The following is a 20,005-nucleotide window of genomic DNA, read 5'->3' on the forward strand; positions in this document are numbered from 1 at the left end:
TGTGTGTGTGTGTTCCCACGAATTGGTCATGATTCAATAAGGAAGGGGCACTTTTTCAAAAACTCCCCATTCCTTTGAAACTGTCAGCAAAAAGGGGAGCACAGCACTAGAGAAGCACCATTTTATGAGACATCTTTAGAGAAGAGAAACTTGTGCTCAAGACTGAATTTGACTTTTGCAACCAGAAGAGTTGCTCCTGCATCTCTATCACAATTTCTGCCATCAGTCTGGTCACCAAACCGAGAAATCTGAGAATCATTCTTTGATCACTTCATCCCCCTTGTTGTCCTTCCCCAACCAACCCCAATCCAATCCATCACCGAGTTGACAGCACTTTTTTTCTAAATAAAATTTCAATCTGTTTTCCTCTCTCCATCTCTACTGTCACTGTCTTGGATCAGTTCCTCCTCATTCCTTGTATGCCCTCCTCTAATAATATCCTAACTATTATCTGTGCCTACTGTCTAACATTTCTCAAAGCCATTTCCATAGTGTTGTTATAGTAGTCTACCAAGAAAAAAAAGACAAAGTTAGTCTCCTCATTAAAACTCATTGCTTATTTGGTTGAAGCATATGAGATTGCCATCTTTGTACATAAAAATGGTCAAATAATAACAATTGCATATTCAATTTCATATCAAGTTCAATCAACATCCTGGCACGACATTGACTGTGACCATGTAATTTATAACACAATTCAAGACATTTCTGAAAGCAAAACAGACTGTTATTAGCAACTATACTGGAACACAGGCATGAACAGGGCCTCCCAGGAAAACCACAAAGTATGATGCCCTGTATATAAGGCATTCCCCATGGAATTAAGAGATACAAACTACTATGTATAAAACAGATAAGCAAGAAGGATATATTGTACAGCACAGGAAATAACAATCATTGTTTTGAAATAACTTTAAATGAAGTACAATCTATAAAAATATTGAATCACTATGTTGTATAACTAAAACTAATATAATATTGTAAGTCAATTATACTTCAATTTAAAAAATAAGGTCTTTCCCATTCTCACCCCCATCTCTTTCCCTCTTCTCATCTCTGGACATTCTACACTTACCCTCTTCATGCGGCAGCAATGCCAAAGTAGTTATAGTTCCCCCTAAACATACTGCATAGTTCTCCTCTTTGCTATGCCTAGAACACTTCCCCCATCTCCTTCATCCGTAAGGATGTAGGAGCTGTAAATGCTCAGTGAGATACTTCCTTTCTTAAGAAAATTTCCTGACCATACCTGCAGGGTTGAGTGAGTTGTACCTAATCATTTAGACCCCCAAAGTCCCTATGCATATCTTTGGGTTTATCATATTTTTAAGTGGCTGTTTACTCGTATCTCTCCTCTTCCAAACTCTAGTCCACTTGAGATAAACACTAGATCCCATAAACATGGCAGTCTCAACTAAGTCTGGCTGAGGAGCTGGCAACACATAGTCACTCAATAAATGTTAGGTTAGTCGGCTAATGGGAAAAGACTCCATTGAAGTCGTGCTGCTGTTGTTGTTCATGTAAGAAAAGTACACCATCAGCATTGCTTCTTACCATTCAGACTGAATCCCTGGTTAGGACTGGTGAGGATCTGTCCTCCCCTACTAAGGGTCACTTGTTTGTTGGAATCATCCTCCAGAATTAGAGTTACAGACTGAAGGCAGACCAAGCCAAGGTTCTGCATAAAAATCAAATTATCAATTAAAGGAGTGAGAGAGAGAGAGAGAAAGACATAGAAAGGGACAGGACCAATGGGAGAAGGAAATGGGAGAGGATGAGGGAGAGAAAGGAGAAAAGAAAGGAGAGAGCACACATGGATAAAAATTTATGGTATATAGAAAATTTGAGAATAAGCAATATAATAGTTATTACATCTTATTGTGAATATAATGTAGCCCCATTACTAATAAAATATATCTTTATGTAGTACATTAAATATACCATATACATACATACAGTTTACACAGATTATTAAATAGAAATTTTTTCAATAAAGTGCCAATAATTATGTTTTCCATACTGCATAATTAAAGGATCTTTCCAAATTCATTTGTGGTATATTAAATATTTTAAAAATTCAATGTAGAAAAGAACAAGGAGAATTACTGTTCCACGCAGAAGGTTAACTGAGACCTGACATATTGCAAAAGAAAAAATAAAAATCAAACTAAAAAAAAGCTAACAAAGTAGACTGGAATTTTGTTGGAAACAACCATTTTATGTTCGAATGAAAATAGAAAAAAAGATTTTGGCAAAATTTTGACTACTTGATTTAGAGAGAGATGAATGAAAGATCTGGGTTTCTTTGTTTACAAATTATTGATGTGCTTATTTCAAGAAAATGTCTTTAAAATAAATATTCCAGAATGCTAAAAAATCCATCATATCTATTTAGAATGATGTGAAACTTGTTAAATTCTGTCAAAAATCACCTTTAAGATAGCAGTCTGTAAAAACAGAACTACCATATGACCCAGCAATCCCACTACTGGGCATATACCCTGAGAAAACCATAATTCAAAAAGAGTCATGTACCAGAATGTTCATTGCAGCTCTACTTACAATAGTCAGGACATGGAAGCAACCTAAGTGCCCATCGACAGATGAATGCATAAAGAAGATGTGGCACATATATACAACAGAATATTACTCAGCCATAAAAAGAAATGAAATTGAGTTATTTGTAGTGAGGTGTAGTGAGGTGGATGGACCTAGAGTCTGTCATACAGAGTGAAGTAAGTCAGAAAGAGAAAAACAAATACCGTATGCTAACACATATATATGGAATCTTAAAACAAAATAAATGGTTCTGAAGAATCTAGGGCAGGACAGGAATAAAGATGGACAGGACAGGAATAAAGAAGAATCTAGGGGCAGGACAGGAATAAAGACGCAGACATAGAGAATGGACTTGAGGACACAGGGAAGGGGAAGGGGAAGCTGGGATGAAGTGAGAGAGTGGCATGGACATATATACAGTACCAAATGTAAAATAGATAGCTAGTGGGAAGCAGCCACATAGCACAGAGAGATCAGCTTGGTGCTTTGTGACCACCTAGAGGGGTGGGATAGGGAAAGTGGGAGGGAAATGCAAGAGGGAGGAGATATGGGGATATATGTATATGTATAGCTGATTTACTTTGTTATACAGCAGAAACTAACACACCATTGTAAAGCAATTAACATCCAATAAAGATGTTAAAAAAAAAAGAGAGAGCAGTTTTGAAGTAACAAAAAGCTTATTGTCTATTGTGCATTCATGAAATGTTCCAAAAACCTATACATAAACAAATACCATTTTTAAGAAAGAAAGTACAATAAATACGCACTATTTAATCTGATATATTTTTAATATATTTTAATATCTCTGAATTTATTTTAATATCCTATATTTTAATAGATATTTAGATTTTTAGATATTTAATATCTCTGAAATCAGGATACATGATATTAATAGTATAACAGATTAATCATCAACATGCTTTCTTTCTTTGTAGTATATAGAATAATGATGCATCTTAACAATCAGTGGTGTCCTATTTTTGAAGAAAATAACTATACCCATTCATGTTACCATTCTTAACCGAGATAAGAAGTTTGAGTCAAAAAAAATGAACATTCCTCTGGTCATTTTGAAATGTTCTTACCTGCTCACAGTGAGCTTTCTGTAAAGTAATTGTGAATTTATCTTTTCCAGTTCCTTTTACAAGGATGTATTGGCACATTCCAATGAAAGAATAATGTCGACCATCAAAAGTAGTAAAATGAGAATCACCTACAACAGAGCATTGAACTACCAAAAAAGAAAAAGAAGAAGAAGAAGGAGGAGGAGGAGGAGGTCGGGGGGGGGGGAAGAGGAGGAGGAGAAGGGGGAGAAGGGGGAGCAAAGGGGAGCAAAGCAGAGCAAGGAGAAGAGGAAGAAGAGGAAGGAGAAGAAGGAGAAGGAGAAGTAGAAGAAGAAGAAGAAGAGGAAGAAGAAGTAGAGGAGGAAGAAGAGGAAGAGGAAGAAAAGAAGAAGAAGGAGGAGGAGGAGGAGGGGGAGGGGGAGGGGAGGGGGAGGGGGAGGGGAAGGGGAGGGGGGAGGGGAGGGGGAGGGGAGGGGAGGGGAAGGGGGAGGAGGAGAAGAAGAAGAAGAGGAAGGAGAAGGAGAAGAAGGGGAAGGAGAAGAAGAAGGAGAAAAGGAGAAGGAAGAAGAAATTATGTTTATTCTTAAAAAGAAGTAGGTCAACTTAGGATAAATTTTTAGGTATCAAAAAGAATAACTAAAGTGTTTGACAAACTTACTAAATTATGTTATTCAATTTAACTTAAAATTTATTAAATGATACCTGTCCCACATATTTTTTAGAATATTTCTACTATTTTAGTAAATTTTTCCCAAAGCTGTCTGCTCAGAGCTATCATTTATTCAATTTTCCACTATCCTCTTAATATCTGGATTTAGAAATCATTGCATTTATATGAGATGACCTTACAAAAATCAGTGCTAGCTTCCTCCTCAATTTCAAGAAAATCAAGACATTGTCTTTAAAAACATTTTAAAAGATTACCTGGGCAGTCATGCTCAGTGCAGTTCCAAACTCCACCAACACATACACTAAATGAAATGATAAAAATATTAATCTAATTGTATAGAGAAACTGTATGAATATTTGCAATAACGTATTGGTAAATGTAACCAAAATGTATCATGTTTTTTAGGTTCGGAATAATCTGACTTGAAAAATATCTCTCCAAAAGTTCAATTAACTGATACATTTGGACTGGCAAGCACCTAAATTATTATTTATTGCATTAGTCAAGAACAAAAACACTAAGCAGAGAACTTCTGTTTCTGTCCTTCCCTCATTGATTAAACCAAAAAAGGTCACACACAATAAAGTATTTACCCACATCATTAGAGAAATATATAGAGAGAGGTTAAGATTAGTAAGTTAACTCATCTACTAAAAATTTTAAAAGTTGGCTTTGAGCATCATCAGACATTAAGGAGAGAGAAAAGATATTCCCTTTGTAAGATAAATTCTGCCTTCTACCATCAAACAGGTATGAATTTTGGAGGACAGAAGCAGTCTCAGAATGGCAGGAACTCAAATCAGTATCTAAGAGCAGGGTTAGTTTTCAATTGCATTTCAGTTATATACACAGACACCTAAGGGAAAATTGCCTAAAGACATTTACACCTCTGTTTCTTTTTAGATTGCCCTGAAGGGATTTAATCTTTGGCTATAATAGTTTTAGTTAGCTAATTTAAGAAGAATTTCTAAAAGTCTCTAATCATGGCCAAAAACTGGATAGTCACTTTTTAAGGTACTCAATAGAGAAGGCCAAGAGAACCATCAAGTTCTAAAGGTAAAAGTTTGTGCAAATTGGTGATTATGAATAACAAGACAATTCAACAGTTCATCACATGGATATAAGATTTTATAGAACTACCAAGGGAAGTGAGGAGAATTACATCATAAAAGAAAATATAGATGTTCCCCCCACCACCCTGTCCCTGTAAGGCTTTAAATAAAAGGAAAACTGTGTCTTGGAATTTTTGGAAGAAAAATCAATAAAAAGTATATTTCTTTAAACATATGTCATGGTAAAATGGTCAACTAGTCAAGTATCCAGAAATAATTAGCTGTATATTAATCACATACCATTCAGTACATTCTTGTTCAATTTTTGAACCAACTGAATAAGCTAATCCATGAAAACTGCATGGGCAATTTTCCAAGGAGATGCAAGTCCCATTTTCCATTATGAGGCCTATTTAAGAAAAACATATCAAATTCACAAAATAAATAATAAAGATTGTATTCTTTGAATATAATAATTCAACCAACTTTTATTGAACACTTGCTTACACTATGTGCTGGAAATAACAAGTTTCTTTACTTTCAAGGAGGTTACCGACAGCCTTGCTCTGTCTCAATCAGTAGCTACCTTATAAGGGTCTATTTCAGTGGTTTTCAACTTTCTTATCCCATGACTTGCCATCAGAAATTCAAGATTCACAGTACAAAATTAGGGCAACTAATGTCTCTTTGCTTTTGAGGGAAGAGGGGAGGAGAAGAGGGAGAAAGTATATTCTTGGTTTTATTTCTGTTTATGTCAAAGTGAGAGATTTACACTATCATCACACAGATAATAAAGAGCCAAGCAGTGCTTCTCAAAGGGTTAGTACAGTAGAACTGCATTTAGTACTTCTCTCTAATGAGGAAAGGTGGTTGAACCAGTGTTACTAAGCACACTGTTTGATTCAGCTGATCTGGTTTTCAGAGTAAGACTCTCTAGATGAAGGAAGCATTGACTTATATTTTGGTGCACGGATTTATATTCTGGTGCAAACTCCTTATCTCATCACTGGCTGGTAACAAACAGTTTAGGCCTGGCACGGGTCCAAAGCACTTAGAGTAGCACTGACAGAACAATGGACTGAGGTCAACAGATCTGATTCCAAGTAGTCCTCAGTCATATTAAGTGTATGACAGTGGGAAAATCACTTAACATCTCTGGGATTCTATTTTTTTTTAATCTGTAAAAATAAAAGGGTTTGAGTAAATCCTCAATGTTCTTATAAATATCTATCAGTATAGCAGATTTAAATCCCGTTTCTATCACTTACTATGTTACTTCTAATTTCAAATATTAAAACTACATCAGGACTAAAATCTTGTACTGCCAAAATGTGAAGGTTTTTTTTTTTCTGAACTTGATTTCATCTTTAAAAAATGAAAGTATATAAATTATTAAATATCTTTAAATACTCAAGAGAACAAAAGATCTGCCATGGGTAACTTCAAGACAAAGTTCCAAACTTCCAAGGAAATTTGCAAAGGAATAAGGCTTTTACTAAAGAAAAGCAGCCATTCCTTCTAGTCACTTCAAGGATCAAATCCTACAAGGATAGAAAATCACAACAGCCCTATCATCCTGAGAGATGACATTAAGATATGATTCTTGGATCACAGGGGTACTAGTTTCCAGGAGTGCAGACATGGTTTCTTTCATGAAGCACTTACCATCCGCGCAGTAACATCCGTCAAGACAATGGAGATTACTCCCAAGACATTGGTCCTCAAATGTGCAGGTTGGTGGGCAACAACTGATACAATCCCGATGGACAAAGCTGTCATCACATTTATCAACTAAAATGGGCAAACAGGCGAGCTGTAAATCAACTTTATTCAACACTCAAAAAGATTACAGTGGGGTTTTTGGGTTTTTTTTAATTTTTTATTGAAGTATAGTTGATTTACAATATTGTATACATTTCAGGTGTACAGCACAGTGATTCAGAGATATATATTATATATATATATGTATATATATATATATACACACATATACATATATATATATACATATTCTTTTCCCTTATAGGTTATTACATAATATTGAGTATAGTTCCCTGTGCTATAGTAGATCCCTGTTGGTTATCTATTTTATACATAGTAGTGTATATATGTTAATCCCAGCCTCCTAATTTATCCCTCCCCCACCTCCATTTCCCCTTTGGTAACCATAAGTTTGTTTTCTGTGTCTGTGACTCTCTTTCTGTTTTGGAATAAGTTCATTTGTGTCTTTTTTTTTCTTTTAGATTCCACATATAAGCAACATCATATGATATTTGTCTTAAGGAGATGTGGTGTATACACACACACACACACACACACACACACACACACACACACAATGGAATATTACTCAGTCATAAAAAAGAATGAAATAATGCCATTTGCAGCAATATGGATTGACCTAGAGATTATCATACTAAGTGAAGTAAGGCAGACACAGAAAGACAGAGATTACAGTGTTTTAAAAGTATGCAAAAGTTTACCAACATTATTGCATCAATAACAAGTATTTGCAATTCATTAGTTTTGAGCACTAGGGTAAGTTTTGAGTACTAGGATAAGCCTAAAATTAATAGAGGTGCACAGGGCTGGAAAATAATGAAACATACTGCATGCTGGAAAGTCATCTCTCCAGTCTTGAATAGGGTAGCCAGCATGGGAACAGGCTCTAGCATACTCGGTGGCTGCTCGACAATAGGTCTCATCATCGTGAGTTCTGAAAAGTGAAAAGACAGATCCAATATCACACAGGAAATATTGACAGAAACCATACCTTTGAGCTCCTGATCTCAAGAAATGCTGAGTATGTGGTGAATATTCTAATATTAGCTGATGTCAGCTTGTATATAATACATTATAATATGTTACGTACAATAATGCAGAAAACAGATAAACATGGGATCCCAGCTAAAAAGGCCTAGGTAAATTGTTTCATCTTTCAATAATTTGGCCACTTTTCATTTGATTCAAGGGAGTACCTATACTGAAAAAGATTTCTATTTTAATTATGATGTTCTTTCCAGAATCCTTGTATTTTTTTGTTCCCACACAAAGCATCCTAGATCTTTCAGAATTTAACAAATCCTATTAGAACAGATAAAATTCTATCACAGCAAAAACAACCAATATGAAAATTATTTCTAAGATACCATGCTCTTGATAGTATACATGCTGGAATAAAACCAATACTAATAACCTGCAGAACTTTTGAAAGATTAAATAAATAGCATTTAATTTAAGATTTAAAAGAAGATTTTTAATTCTTTCAGGTTTAAATTACTAAAGCTAGTTACTTTTATAATGCTGCCAAGAGTGAATAACCTTTAAGTATTTTCTTATAATCACCTTAGAAACTCCTCCAAACAAATATAAGAGGTCTGCCAATTCCCAAAGCAGATTAACAAGGCATCTATAAAATAAACAGGGTTTATAAGGTAGTGGGCTTGTTTTTCAACCCAACTGAAACTCAAAATTAAATAGTTAAATATCTTTCAAGATAATGACCTTATGAATGTTGTATTTTGTGAGCCTTAGCATTTTCAGTATCTCTGTTGTAAAAGCCAAAGCCACCAGTCTCAAATTGCACTTATCCTGTGCTACTGTAATTGAGTCATGAAGCTTATCTAGTCCAATTAACTGAGCTTTAGAAGGAAAAAGAAGGACTGAGCATATAAACTTCAGAAACTCAGAAAATATTCTAAACCTCCGAATAAGAAAAGTCTCTGAAAAACAAGGTAAGTTAAAACTGTTGAATTCCTAGAAAGACATTAAAATCTATGATTTACTTTAAATATGTGCATTGTTTCCTACAATTAATGGAGGCTCTGAAAACTAACAAAGTAACTGAATATTGGCTTTCCAACCCAATGCAACTATTATTCAAATAGCTACTATTTACTGTGACTATGTTATGCTAGGAACTGTACTGGGCATATTACATTTGGCATTGCATAAAAACAACAATCGGGCAAGAAAGAAATTATTATTGCAATTTACTGAGGGGAAAATAAGCTTATTTTTCCATTTTGGATGTGAACTTTAATAGGGAAAATGAACATTAAACAATAGTTGTTTTTATCAATAAATCAATTGATTTGGGTGTGGCAAAATTAGAAGCATTTCCTTGCTGCTAAGTTTAGCATTCTTAGAAGCAGAAACACTACAAGTTCAAGAACTGGTAATGTATCATCCTTCAAATTCCAACTCAGCTGTCATCTCCTCTAGGCACTACCTGATAAAGTTAGTAGTTCTCTCCTCCACATTCACTGCACTTTGCATTTTAAAGCATGTATAATTGCTGAAGGTTTGTTTCTCTGCCCCATTAGAATCTGAGTTCCTAGAACAGGGACTATTTCTAAATTGTTTTTTGTTTTGATGGCCAACAGACACATGAAAAGATGCTCACCATCACTAATCATCAGGGAAATGCAAATCAAAACCACAATGAGATTACCACTTCACACCTGTCAGAATGGCTGTTGTCAAAAAAATAACAAACGTTGGTGAAGATGTGGAGAAAAGGGAACTCTAGTAAACTGTTGGTGGGAATGTAAATTGGGGCAGTCACTATGCAAAAGAGAATGAAAGTTCCTCAAAAAACTGAAAATAGAACTAACCTATGACCCAGCAATTCCACTCCTGGGTATATATTTGAAGAAAACAAAAGCACTAATTCAAAAAGATATATGCACATCAATGTTCACAGCAGCATTGTTTTTTTTTCATCAGTAGAAGGCATTCATTTTTTTCAGCAACATTTATCAAGATCAGGGCCAGCTTTATGGGAATGTGACCTGTGTAGTCAGTCACACAAGGCCCTGCTCTTAAAAAGACCCTTCAGGGCTTCCCTGGTGGCGCAGTGGTTGGGAGTCCGCCTGCCGATGCAGGGGACACAGGTTCGTGCCCCGGTCCGGGAAGATCCCACGTGCCGCGGAGCGGCTGGGCCCGTGAGCCATGGCCAGTGAGCCTGCGCGTCCGGAGCCTGTTGCTCCGCAACGGGAGAGGCCACAACAGTGAGAGGCCCGCGTACCGCAAAAAAAAATAAATAAATAAAAAACTAAAATAAATAAATAAATAAATTAATTAAAAAAAAAAAAAAGACCCTTCACTTAGCTGGACCCTGTACTCGGTTTCACACTCTGCTGTCACTATCTTGAAATTCTCAACAATGTTTTTAACAGGGGGCCTTGCATTTTCATTTTGTACTACCCCCTCCCCCCAGATTTATTATATCCCAAATGAACTAACTGACATTCTGACATAATTCAGGCTAAAGCACAGTCAGCCTACCCAGAATAAGCAGAGTAGGGTAAGAGATAAGGCAAAGGGCAAATTCAGATCTGCTGAGAATAGTCAAGTTGTATGAAATAAGATCAAGCAAAGATTCATACTCCTTACTATGAGCCCTAAGACTCTAGGTAATCTAGGCTCTGCCTACTTCTCTAACTTCATCTCCTCTCTCTCTCCCATTCACCATGCCCAGCAACACTTTTTTTGTGTTCTGTAAACACCCCGAATTTGTTTTGCCATAGTAGCATTACTTACAATAGCCAAGATACGGAAGCAGCCTAAGTTTCCATCAAAGATGAATGAATAAAGAAGATATTATGGAATATTACAAATGGAACATTACACAGCCATAAAAAGGAATAAAATTTTGCCATTTGCAAAAACGTGGATGGACTTGAAGGGTGTTATGCTTAGTGAAATAAGACAGAAAAAGAAAATACTGTGTTTTCACTTATATGTGGAATCTAAAAAAATAAAAGAAATGAATGAATATAACAAAACAGAAAGAGATTCACAGAGAACAAACTAGTGGCTACCACTGGGGAGAGGAATGAGGGGCGGGGCAACATAGGAGAAGGGAATGAAGAGGTATAAACTACTAGGTATAAAATAAATAAGATATAAGGATGTAATGTACAGCATAGAGAATATAGTCAATATTTTATAATAATGCTAGACGGAGTATAATTTATAAACATATTGAATCACTATGCTGTACACCTGAAACTAATATAATATTGTAAATCAACTATACTTCAACAAAAAATTTAAAAATAAAATAAATTAAAAATCAACATAATAGGGCTTCCCCGGTGGCGCAGTGGTTGAGAGTCTGCCTGCTAGTGCAGGGGACACGGGTTCGAGCCCTGGTCTGGGAGGATCCCACATGCCACGGAGCAACTGGGCCCGTGAGCCACAACTACTGAGCCTGCGCGTCTGGAGCCTGTGCTCTGCAACAAGAGAGGCCACGATTGTGAGAGGCCCGCGTGCTGCGATGAAGAGTGGCCCCCGCTTGCCACAACTAGAGAAAGCCCTCGCACAGAAACAAAGACCCAACACAGACAAAAATAAATAAATAAACAAATGTGGGTTTAAAGAAAAAAATTTTTTAAATCAACATAATAAATTGTTTCTATTTCACCAAGATGTGGCACAATGCTCAACTCGGAAAAAACACTCAGAAAATGTGTTGAATTGAATTCAATACACTATCATAATCCAAGCAGGAAATTAATTTGTGTTCAGCAGATTCACAATTATATAATCATGGTATAGGATCCCTGTAGGCAGTCTTTTAACATAAGAAATGAAGAGACTCTCCTTTAGGGGAAAAAGAATGTAGGTAGGTATAGTCCTGGGTGAAATATTGAGGGGAGTGAAAGGCTAACCCTGGTACCTTCTCACTTCCATTTTATCAATGCCCACTTATTCCATTATAAAGCCCTTTCTTTGGTATTACCTGCCTGCTCTGCCCTGCCTCTTCACCTCAGATATGTATCTTAAGGTGTCAGCTGATTTCAACCAGTAAAAGGTGTTTCACCATCCTGCTGTTTTTATTTGCCCTAAAGAAAGCCATTAGGTTTTGAAATCCAAAGCCTAAATACATCAAAATTTCAAAAGACAAAAATGTTAACTTCTTAATGATGAAATTTCAGATGAAGTAGGTATGGTCAGCTAACTTTCATGCCCAGTTCCCTCTTCTTTTCACTATTAGAACCTGCAAGTTTTTGCTGGGCATATGGCTGCCCAGCCAAGGACAACATTTCTCAGCTGTCCTTACTTCTAGGTATGGCCCATGTTTCTAAGTTCTGACCAAAGGGTTAAAAGTGAGAATGTGCATGAAACTTCCACATCACTTCCTTAAAAATGCTGACAGCCCTCTATTTCCTTTTCTCCCTTCCTAAGGGTTAAAATATGAGCATGGCAGTGGTGAGCCAGTTTTGACAATGAAATTGAAAATAATACCCTAGGCCCTGGGGGATGACATAGCAATAGTATCACTGAGTCAATGGAGAAATATAAGCATTCAATTGAATCGAAGCCACTGATGCTTTTGAAGCAACCAAACAATATCCCAACTAATAAATGGCGACTGACTTTTCTGGATCTGCCAAGTGATCCTTCACTTCAGCCTACCTGAGAAACGAGTGCTAAAGATGATAAGACAAGTGAGAAGACTGTTGGAGAATGGTCCCAGAATGAGTCATCATGGAATAAGAACAATTGTTAATTCCATATAGATGGCTAAATAAGGACAATGGACTACCTACAGAGTCCTCAAAAAAGAGCCTAAGTGATAGAACAGAGATAGAACAATATAGCACTTAAATGAAAAATAAAACCAAATAGAGGACAGAATGTTATAAAATATCAAGGTCAGTACTCAATATTTTAGGCAGAGGGAATGCTCTTTCAAACTCCTGCATTAGTTCAGAAATCCCTGAGACTATACATACAAATAAAGGTATAACTGTACTTTATTCAAAATTAAGAAGTTTCCCAAACAATCTCATTTTAATATCTGGAAAATATTATTACATTCATTATTTTTATAATAATCTTAATTTAATTAAAGCAGAGTGATTATAAATAACTTCACACTACCTCAACCTTTCCTCTCTGTTTTCACTTTTGATAAACTTAGACCTCTTAACAAGCTACCCAAGATATAATTTCAGTGGTTTTACTCAACCAAAAATTAGTTTGGTCCTTTACAGCAATGTTCCCATGTACCATTTAAACTTCTTGGGATACTTAAAAGATACAAACATAAAAATTTCTTGAGATATTCTCAAACATTCAAGATAGCTAATCACATACACTTGGTAATTTTTTTTAATTGAAGTATAGTTGATTTACATGTTGTGTTAGTTTCTGGTGTACAGCGAAGTGATTCAGTTATACATATATATACATATTATTTTTCATATTCTTTTCCATTATGGTTTATTACAGGATATTAAATATAGTTCCCTGCTCTGTACAGGACCTTGTTGTTTATTTTATATACAGTATTTTGTATCTGCTAATCACAAACTCCTAATTTATCCCTCCCCACCCCCTTTCCCCTTTGGTAACCACAAGTTTGTTTTCTATGTCTTTGTTTCTGTTTTGTAAATAAGTTAACCTGTGTCATATTTTAGATTCCACAATAAGTGATACCATATAGTATTTGTCTTTCTCTTTCTGACTTACTTCACTTAGTCTGATAATCTCTAGATCCACCCATGTTGCTGCAAACGGCATTATTACATTCTTTTTATGGCTAGTATTCCATTGTATATAAATACCACATCTTCTTTATGCACTCATCTGTCGATGGACACTTAGGTTGCTTCCATGTCTTGGCGATTGTTAATAGTGCTGCTATGAATATCAGGGTACATGTATCTTTCACTTGGTAAACTTTTGAAAAACTAAAATAAAAAGGACTTCACCTCAGTAATGGGTAATTTATAAGTTCTACATTGATGAACACGTTATGATGAGTCTCACTGAATTTGTTCCCTAGACAACCACCTTAGTCTACGTGTTCTTAACCCGGGAGTGAAGGCAAGAGTCTGTGCCCTTGGATGTGAAAAATACTACATGTTTATTTTTGCTAATCTCCAGCTGATATTTAGCACTTCTTTCAGTTACACACATGGGCAACACATCACAATGTTCTTAGCAGAATCTGTAACTTTGTCATCAATGTAACTCATATCTCATTTTTCCATATTTTCATTTCTCATTTAATTGTTGCAGATATCTCAAAATATTGTTTATACTCATCACTATATCAAACTACATTAGTTATTAGACCTGAAATGCACATAAAAGAGCACATGGATCAGAAATTCATTTCATTTACTATTTCAGTAATTCTATTTCAATATAATTAGTTCCTTTGTAATCTTATATGCTTTATTTTGTGCATTTCAAAACACTATTTTGAAAAGAGCCTATAGCCTCTCTAGATTCCCAAAAGGGATCAGTGGCACAAAAAGTGTATAAGAACTAATGTACTCTGTTCATGCTGTTAATATAAAACACTCAGACTGTACCTGTTATCCAGTAAGATTTTAATAGCTGTTAGTACAGTGTATGTTTTACATTTCCCATTACATTTTGTGAACTGCTGAGATGATGAAGTTACACAATTGTTTTTGCTCTTCTTTTTGGATAAAGAAAATTTTATTGCAAATAAAATCATTTCACTTACTTGCAAAGATCATTAACACAGCTGGCAATATATAAATATGGATCAATATATTCATGGCAGCTCAAAAAGGGAAACTGCAACAGTATCTGACACTTGAAGAAGATTGCCTATGCAGAAAAAGATGGCGGTCAGCAGAACATACTGAATGATATGCTTGTACTCTCATTTTTTTCTGCTGATCTGTTTGCAAGACACTCTGTTCTTACTAGGAAAGAGAAAGTATGTAGGCTTATAAATTTTAAACAACATTTTTCTAACTACATATTTTTATAATGAGTACTACTTTTATGAAACTCATCGTAGTCACCATTTTTGAAATAATCATTAAGTTATTCTTGTTGCATTACATTTCCTGATTTTAATAGTGTTTATGTAGTATTTACGCTAAGAATGCTTAGTGTTAAATATACAAATACAGTATATGTGTGGTGTATCCAACATGCCTAAATTTTTCACATCATATTTACCTCAAATGCTGGCATTCCACTGGAGCATGGATTTGGAAAATCTGAGGGTGTGGGTACACATTTGGGGTCATCTGGAGTTTGCACCAACCAACTATTTGCAAACATAGCAATGTCTTCTGTATAGTCCTCTATTTCACACAAACACATACAAAAAAATATGTATAATAGGATCACTTTCCACAAAGACACAGTTCACCAACATAAACTTCCTGGTCAAAAAGTTAAACTCAATAGCTTTATAATTACCAATGATATTAGACTATAACATTACTTCAGCATAATAAAAATAAATTGAACAAAGTTTAAGTACCAAATAAAAGTTAATACCATTGGAGAGAGAAAGCAAACTTCATTGAAGCAAAATGGGGAAGGGTTGAAAAGTGAGTGGTACAAAATGAATACCAGTTAAGCCTGCAGTTTATAATGCAGAGAGGAGAAAAAATATGCATAAAATTAAGAAACATAAGTCAAAGTTTGGTATGAAAATTTTCAGACAGCCCTCTCATTCTATTTGACATAAGTCAGAACCTTACTAAAACTGTAGCTCCATTTTTGGGGTACCTAGAGCCCTTGTGGAGATTTCAGAGGATGCTCATACAGACAATGAAAAAATGGAAAAGACACCTGGAGAAGAGGGTACTAAGAAGTGAATTCATTCCATTGGAATATGATGAATAGTGTTTCTAAAGATGCTCGGGACAGATTAGGAATCCTGATACCATCCCAGCATTATTCAGAGGCAAGATTCAGGAGCTACTATGCAGCAGCAACAAACAGGCAGTTGGTGGTGAGCACTCTGGGCCTTCTATCTGGCCTGAGGACAAGTTCAGGGTCTGACATGAAAATTAATCCTGCCCCACGTTCAGACAAGGGCTGAATCTGCAATCTCAAGGACTCCGCAGACCCAAACTAGATGACATCTCAAAGTTCCATCTGACAGCCTTCATGTTTGAGTGTTAGCATCTCTACCACTGAGATTTACACAGCCACAGGTCCACCAGCGATGACAAGCTACTGCACCACTAGAATCAAAAACTGCAAGCCAAATGGTTCACCATTCTATCTCGGCATCTTCAAGATAGGAAGATGTCTACTTACTATTACCAATTTTGGGGAAGACTGTTAAAGTTCATCTATAAGAACGCTTTGCTCTCTTAGTATAAAATCCCAAATTTTACAGGGGCCTGGAAGACTTTTTTGATCTGGCCTCTGCACTCCCCCAACTCCCCACCTGTTTCACCCACTCTACCCCACCCTATCCCTCCTACATCTTCCACTCCTATTTTTGCTCAGCCTACTCCAATCATACAAGCTTTATAATGTTCTTCACTCAAGCTCATTTCCACCCTGCTCCTGCTTTTGCTCTTGCATCTCCTCCTTCGAAATCACTCTTCCCCCACCCCAGTCTTCCCTCTGCTGTCTCCCTTACTTCATGTGGACATCTATTTAATATGACCTCCTCAGAGAAGCCTTCTCCGGCACATGATCTAGACCCACCAAACATACACTGTTCTGTCACTTAGTCTCCTTTTCCCCCTTCTTTAATGGCTGCTATTGCTCACAAAAATTATATTTTAATTTGTCTATTTATTTTGCCTTCTACTACATGAAGGGAGAGAGCTTGTCTAAGCGGTCCTATTGCTGGATCCCTAGTTTACTATCTGGTATAGAGTAGGTGCCCAAAATATATTTGCTAAATAAGTGAACGAATAAATACAAGGGAGTTTTCCATATTTATTAAATAGATTATTAGAGTCCTAGATGTTTGGTCCACTTTATTATCTCTGATATTGTTGGAAATGCTATACCCTGAAGCAAGCATGGGTCTGGTCTAATATACTTATTTTTATTTTTTTTTAATTTTTTTTTTTTGTTTTTGCGTTACGCGGGCCTCTCACTGCTGTGGCCTCTCCTGTTGCAGAGCACAGGCTCCGGACGCGCAGGCTCAGCGGCCATGGCTCACGGGCCCAGCCGCTCCGCGGCATGTGGGATCTTCCCGGACCGGGGCACGAACCCGTGTCCCCTGCATCGGCAGGCGAACTCTCAACCACTGCACCACCAGGGAAGCCCTAATATACTTATTTTTATTTTATTAATTAATTTATTTATTTATTTTGCGGTACCCGGGCCTCTCACTGTTGCGGCCTCACCCATTGCAGAGCACAGGCTCCGGACGCGCAGGCTCACTGGCCATGGCTCCCGGGCCCAGCCGCTCCGCGGCATGTGGGATCTTCCCGGACAGGGGCACGAACCCGTATCCCCTGCATCGGCAGGCGGACTCTCAACCACTGTGCCACCAGGAAAGCCAAATATACTTATTTTTAAAAGGAAAAACTGATGTTCCTTTTAAGTAAATTTATAGTCACATTTCATTTCAAAGCATCATCATACTTTTAAAGGTCTGCAGAATCAAAAATATTTCCTAAAGGCCCACATATTTCCATATTTATGCACAAATTTTAATGTAACTAAACAACCTGGGCAATCCCTTAGAGTTCACTTTAATTCCAGCTTTTAACCACATATTTAGCTGTTTTCACTACATTGCATTAACAAAAAAGTCACAAATGTTAGTTACTATGAGACTTTAAATCCATATCAGCTGGTGGTCCGGGAGCCTGCAAAACTAAAATTAAAATGTTTCATATAAAATGTACTACAAACGGAGCAATTTACTGTCCATATTGGAACACTTCTAAGAGTGAAAGAGAGGCAGTAGTAATTATTATGCTGGGAAAAACAAGAGTAAATCAGGGCTTCTATGAGTAGCTAGCCATAGACATGAATTATGGAACCAGAATCTCAACTAGACAACAAATTTAAATATTTCTATATCTACAGAAATTCTGAAAAGGCTCATTTCTTTGTGAAGTCATGCCTGAAGAATGCATGGGAATGCAGAGAGAAATACAATTTTAATCACTGTTAAGAAATTATTAATTCAATGGGATTCAATCAAACTACCTCTCTGCCTCTAAAGATTTATCTAATCAGCAAAGTACAGGCTGAGTTTCAAGAAAATACTAGGCATCTTTAAGCTAAAGGTAATACAGCTCACCTGTAGACGTATTCTCGCATTATTACGGTATGAGAGAAAATCGGAAAGCAGGTTCTAGTCACATCTTTATAAATTATCATAAGTTAGTTTTTTTATCATTCTGCTTTACTCTGTGCACTAAATAAAATTGTGAAAAAGCTGAAATCTCTCTTTAGGCTCCTTCCATATACTTTCCAGGGTCCTTCTTGCCTTCTGCCAGTTCAGCCGTAATTCAGTCAAATTGCCTCCTTCCGGTCTTCTCCCACAAATAATCTGCTAACACCCCTCTGCCTGCTGCCCAATTATCTCACTGTAAGCAACCATTTTATGTTCCAGGTTATCAAAGTCTGTCTGACTCTTAACGCAAATCCTAATCTGAGTCTCTCTGCCTCTAACAAGAGCGGATGCTATTTTCTATCCCAACTTCTATACCATGTTCCCTAGATGTTCCCAGGGAAGTTGCCCATGGCAGTCTTTAACTCTAACATTGAGAATTGAATTGAGTATTATTTTTTTCATAAAGCTTTGATACAGAAGAAAAAGAAATCAATAGCTGCCATCTGATTGGTTCTGCCTACGTCCAAAACCCTACTTCCTAATATAGTCTCAAGATTCCAAGTTTGTGAACTCTCTCATTCTAAATACCCAACCGGATGCAAAACACCATTTCGTGATGAAATGTACAATACTGTACATTTGTACTGTGCTCACAGACTTTTAAACACTTTCACTTACATTTTCTCATTAGATTCTCAGAGGCTAGGAAGCTCTAAGGGTCATTATTATTATCTCCATTTTGCATGTAAGAAAATTGACTCCTTGAAGCCCTGCTCTTTAGCTACTAGTAAACTAATACTGATGAAGCATTATGCATCCTGGGAAAATGTTTGCATTTTGACAAGGGCCTCTTAAAGCAATGTCTTTAATCAAACATTTTCACGTTAGCTCCATTATAGGCTCATTGAGAACACTTGGAGATGACAATAAATTAGCTAAAATGTATTCAGTATTAACTATGTGCCAAGCGAGACACTGTACTAAGTATTTTACAGGGATTACCTCATTTAATCCTTGCAACTCTATGAAGTATACACTACTAGTATATCATTAAACTTAGAAAGTTTAACAAGTGGCAAAGCAGAATATGAATCCCACATTCTGACTCCAGAACCCACACTCTAAGTAGGATTTTCATTCCCTTAAAACACAACATATGGGCAACTCTCCTCTATTAATTTTATAATATAAAACAAACAGTATTATATAGCGCTTTACAGATTAAAAGTCAGTTTCTCTCACATTTATCTAAGAATAGAATTGGGAGCCAGTTGGATCTGTTAACTCAACTCTGATAACACCATTTACAAGCTGTGTTACATTGGGCACATCACCTTGTGTCCTCATTGTAAAATTAAGAAAATACACCCACTTTACAGGATGTTGTAAGAGTTGGGAATAATATAGCTATGTATTCATGTTAACTATTACTAAATGGTATCAAGCTATGCTATTATTATTAACAATGCTCTATGTTCCAAATTATTTTAATCCCTATTTAACAGCTGAAGAAACTGAGTATCAGAGAGATTAATTGAGATGCCTCAAATTATAAAACTTGTAAGAGCTGAACAAGATTCAAAGCCAGGTAGGTCTTCTGGTA

At 36.3% G+C, this 20,005-nt stretch overlaps 1 protein-coding gene across 1 annotated transcript in view; it reads right to left on the reverse strand.

The window, feature by feature from the left end:
• Positions 1-20,005, reverse strand: part of OTOGL (otogelin like) — a 147,801-nt gene that overhangs the window by 102,533 nt on the left and 25,263 nt on the right. Inside the window, 8 exon segments of the mRNA XM_060164963.1 lie at positions 1,555-1,678; positions 3,648-3,793; positions 4,551-4,597; positions 5,649-5,757; positions 7,014-7,139; positions 7,958-8,064; positions 14,842-14,948; positions 15,309-15,436. Of these exon segments, the coding sequence (XP_060020946.1) occupies positions 1,555-1,678; positions 3,648-3,793; positions 4,551-4,597; positions 5,649-5,757; positions 7,014-7,139; positions 7,958-8,064; positions 14,842-14,948; positions 15,309-15,436 (894 nt within the window).

Source organism: Lagenorhynchus albirostris, chromosome 11 (assembly GCF_949774975.1).
Source record: "Lagenorhynchus albirostris chromosome 11, mLagAlb1.1, whole genome shotgun sequence".
NCBI lineage: Eukaryota > Metazoa > Chordata > Mammalia > Artiodactyla > Delphinidae > Lagenorhynchus > Lagenorhynchus albirostris.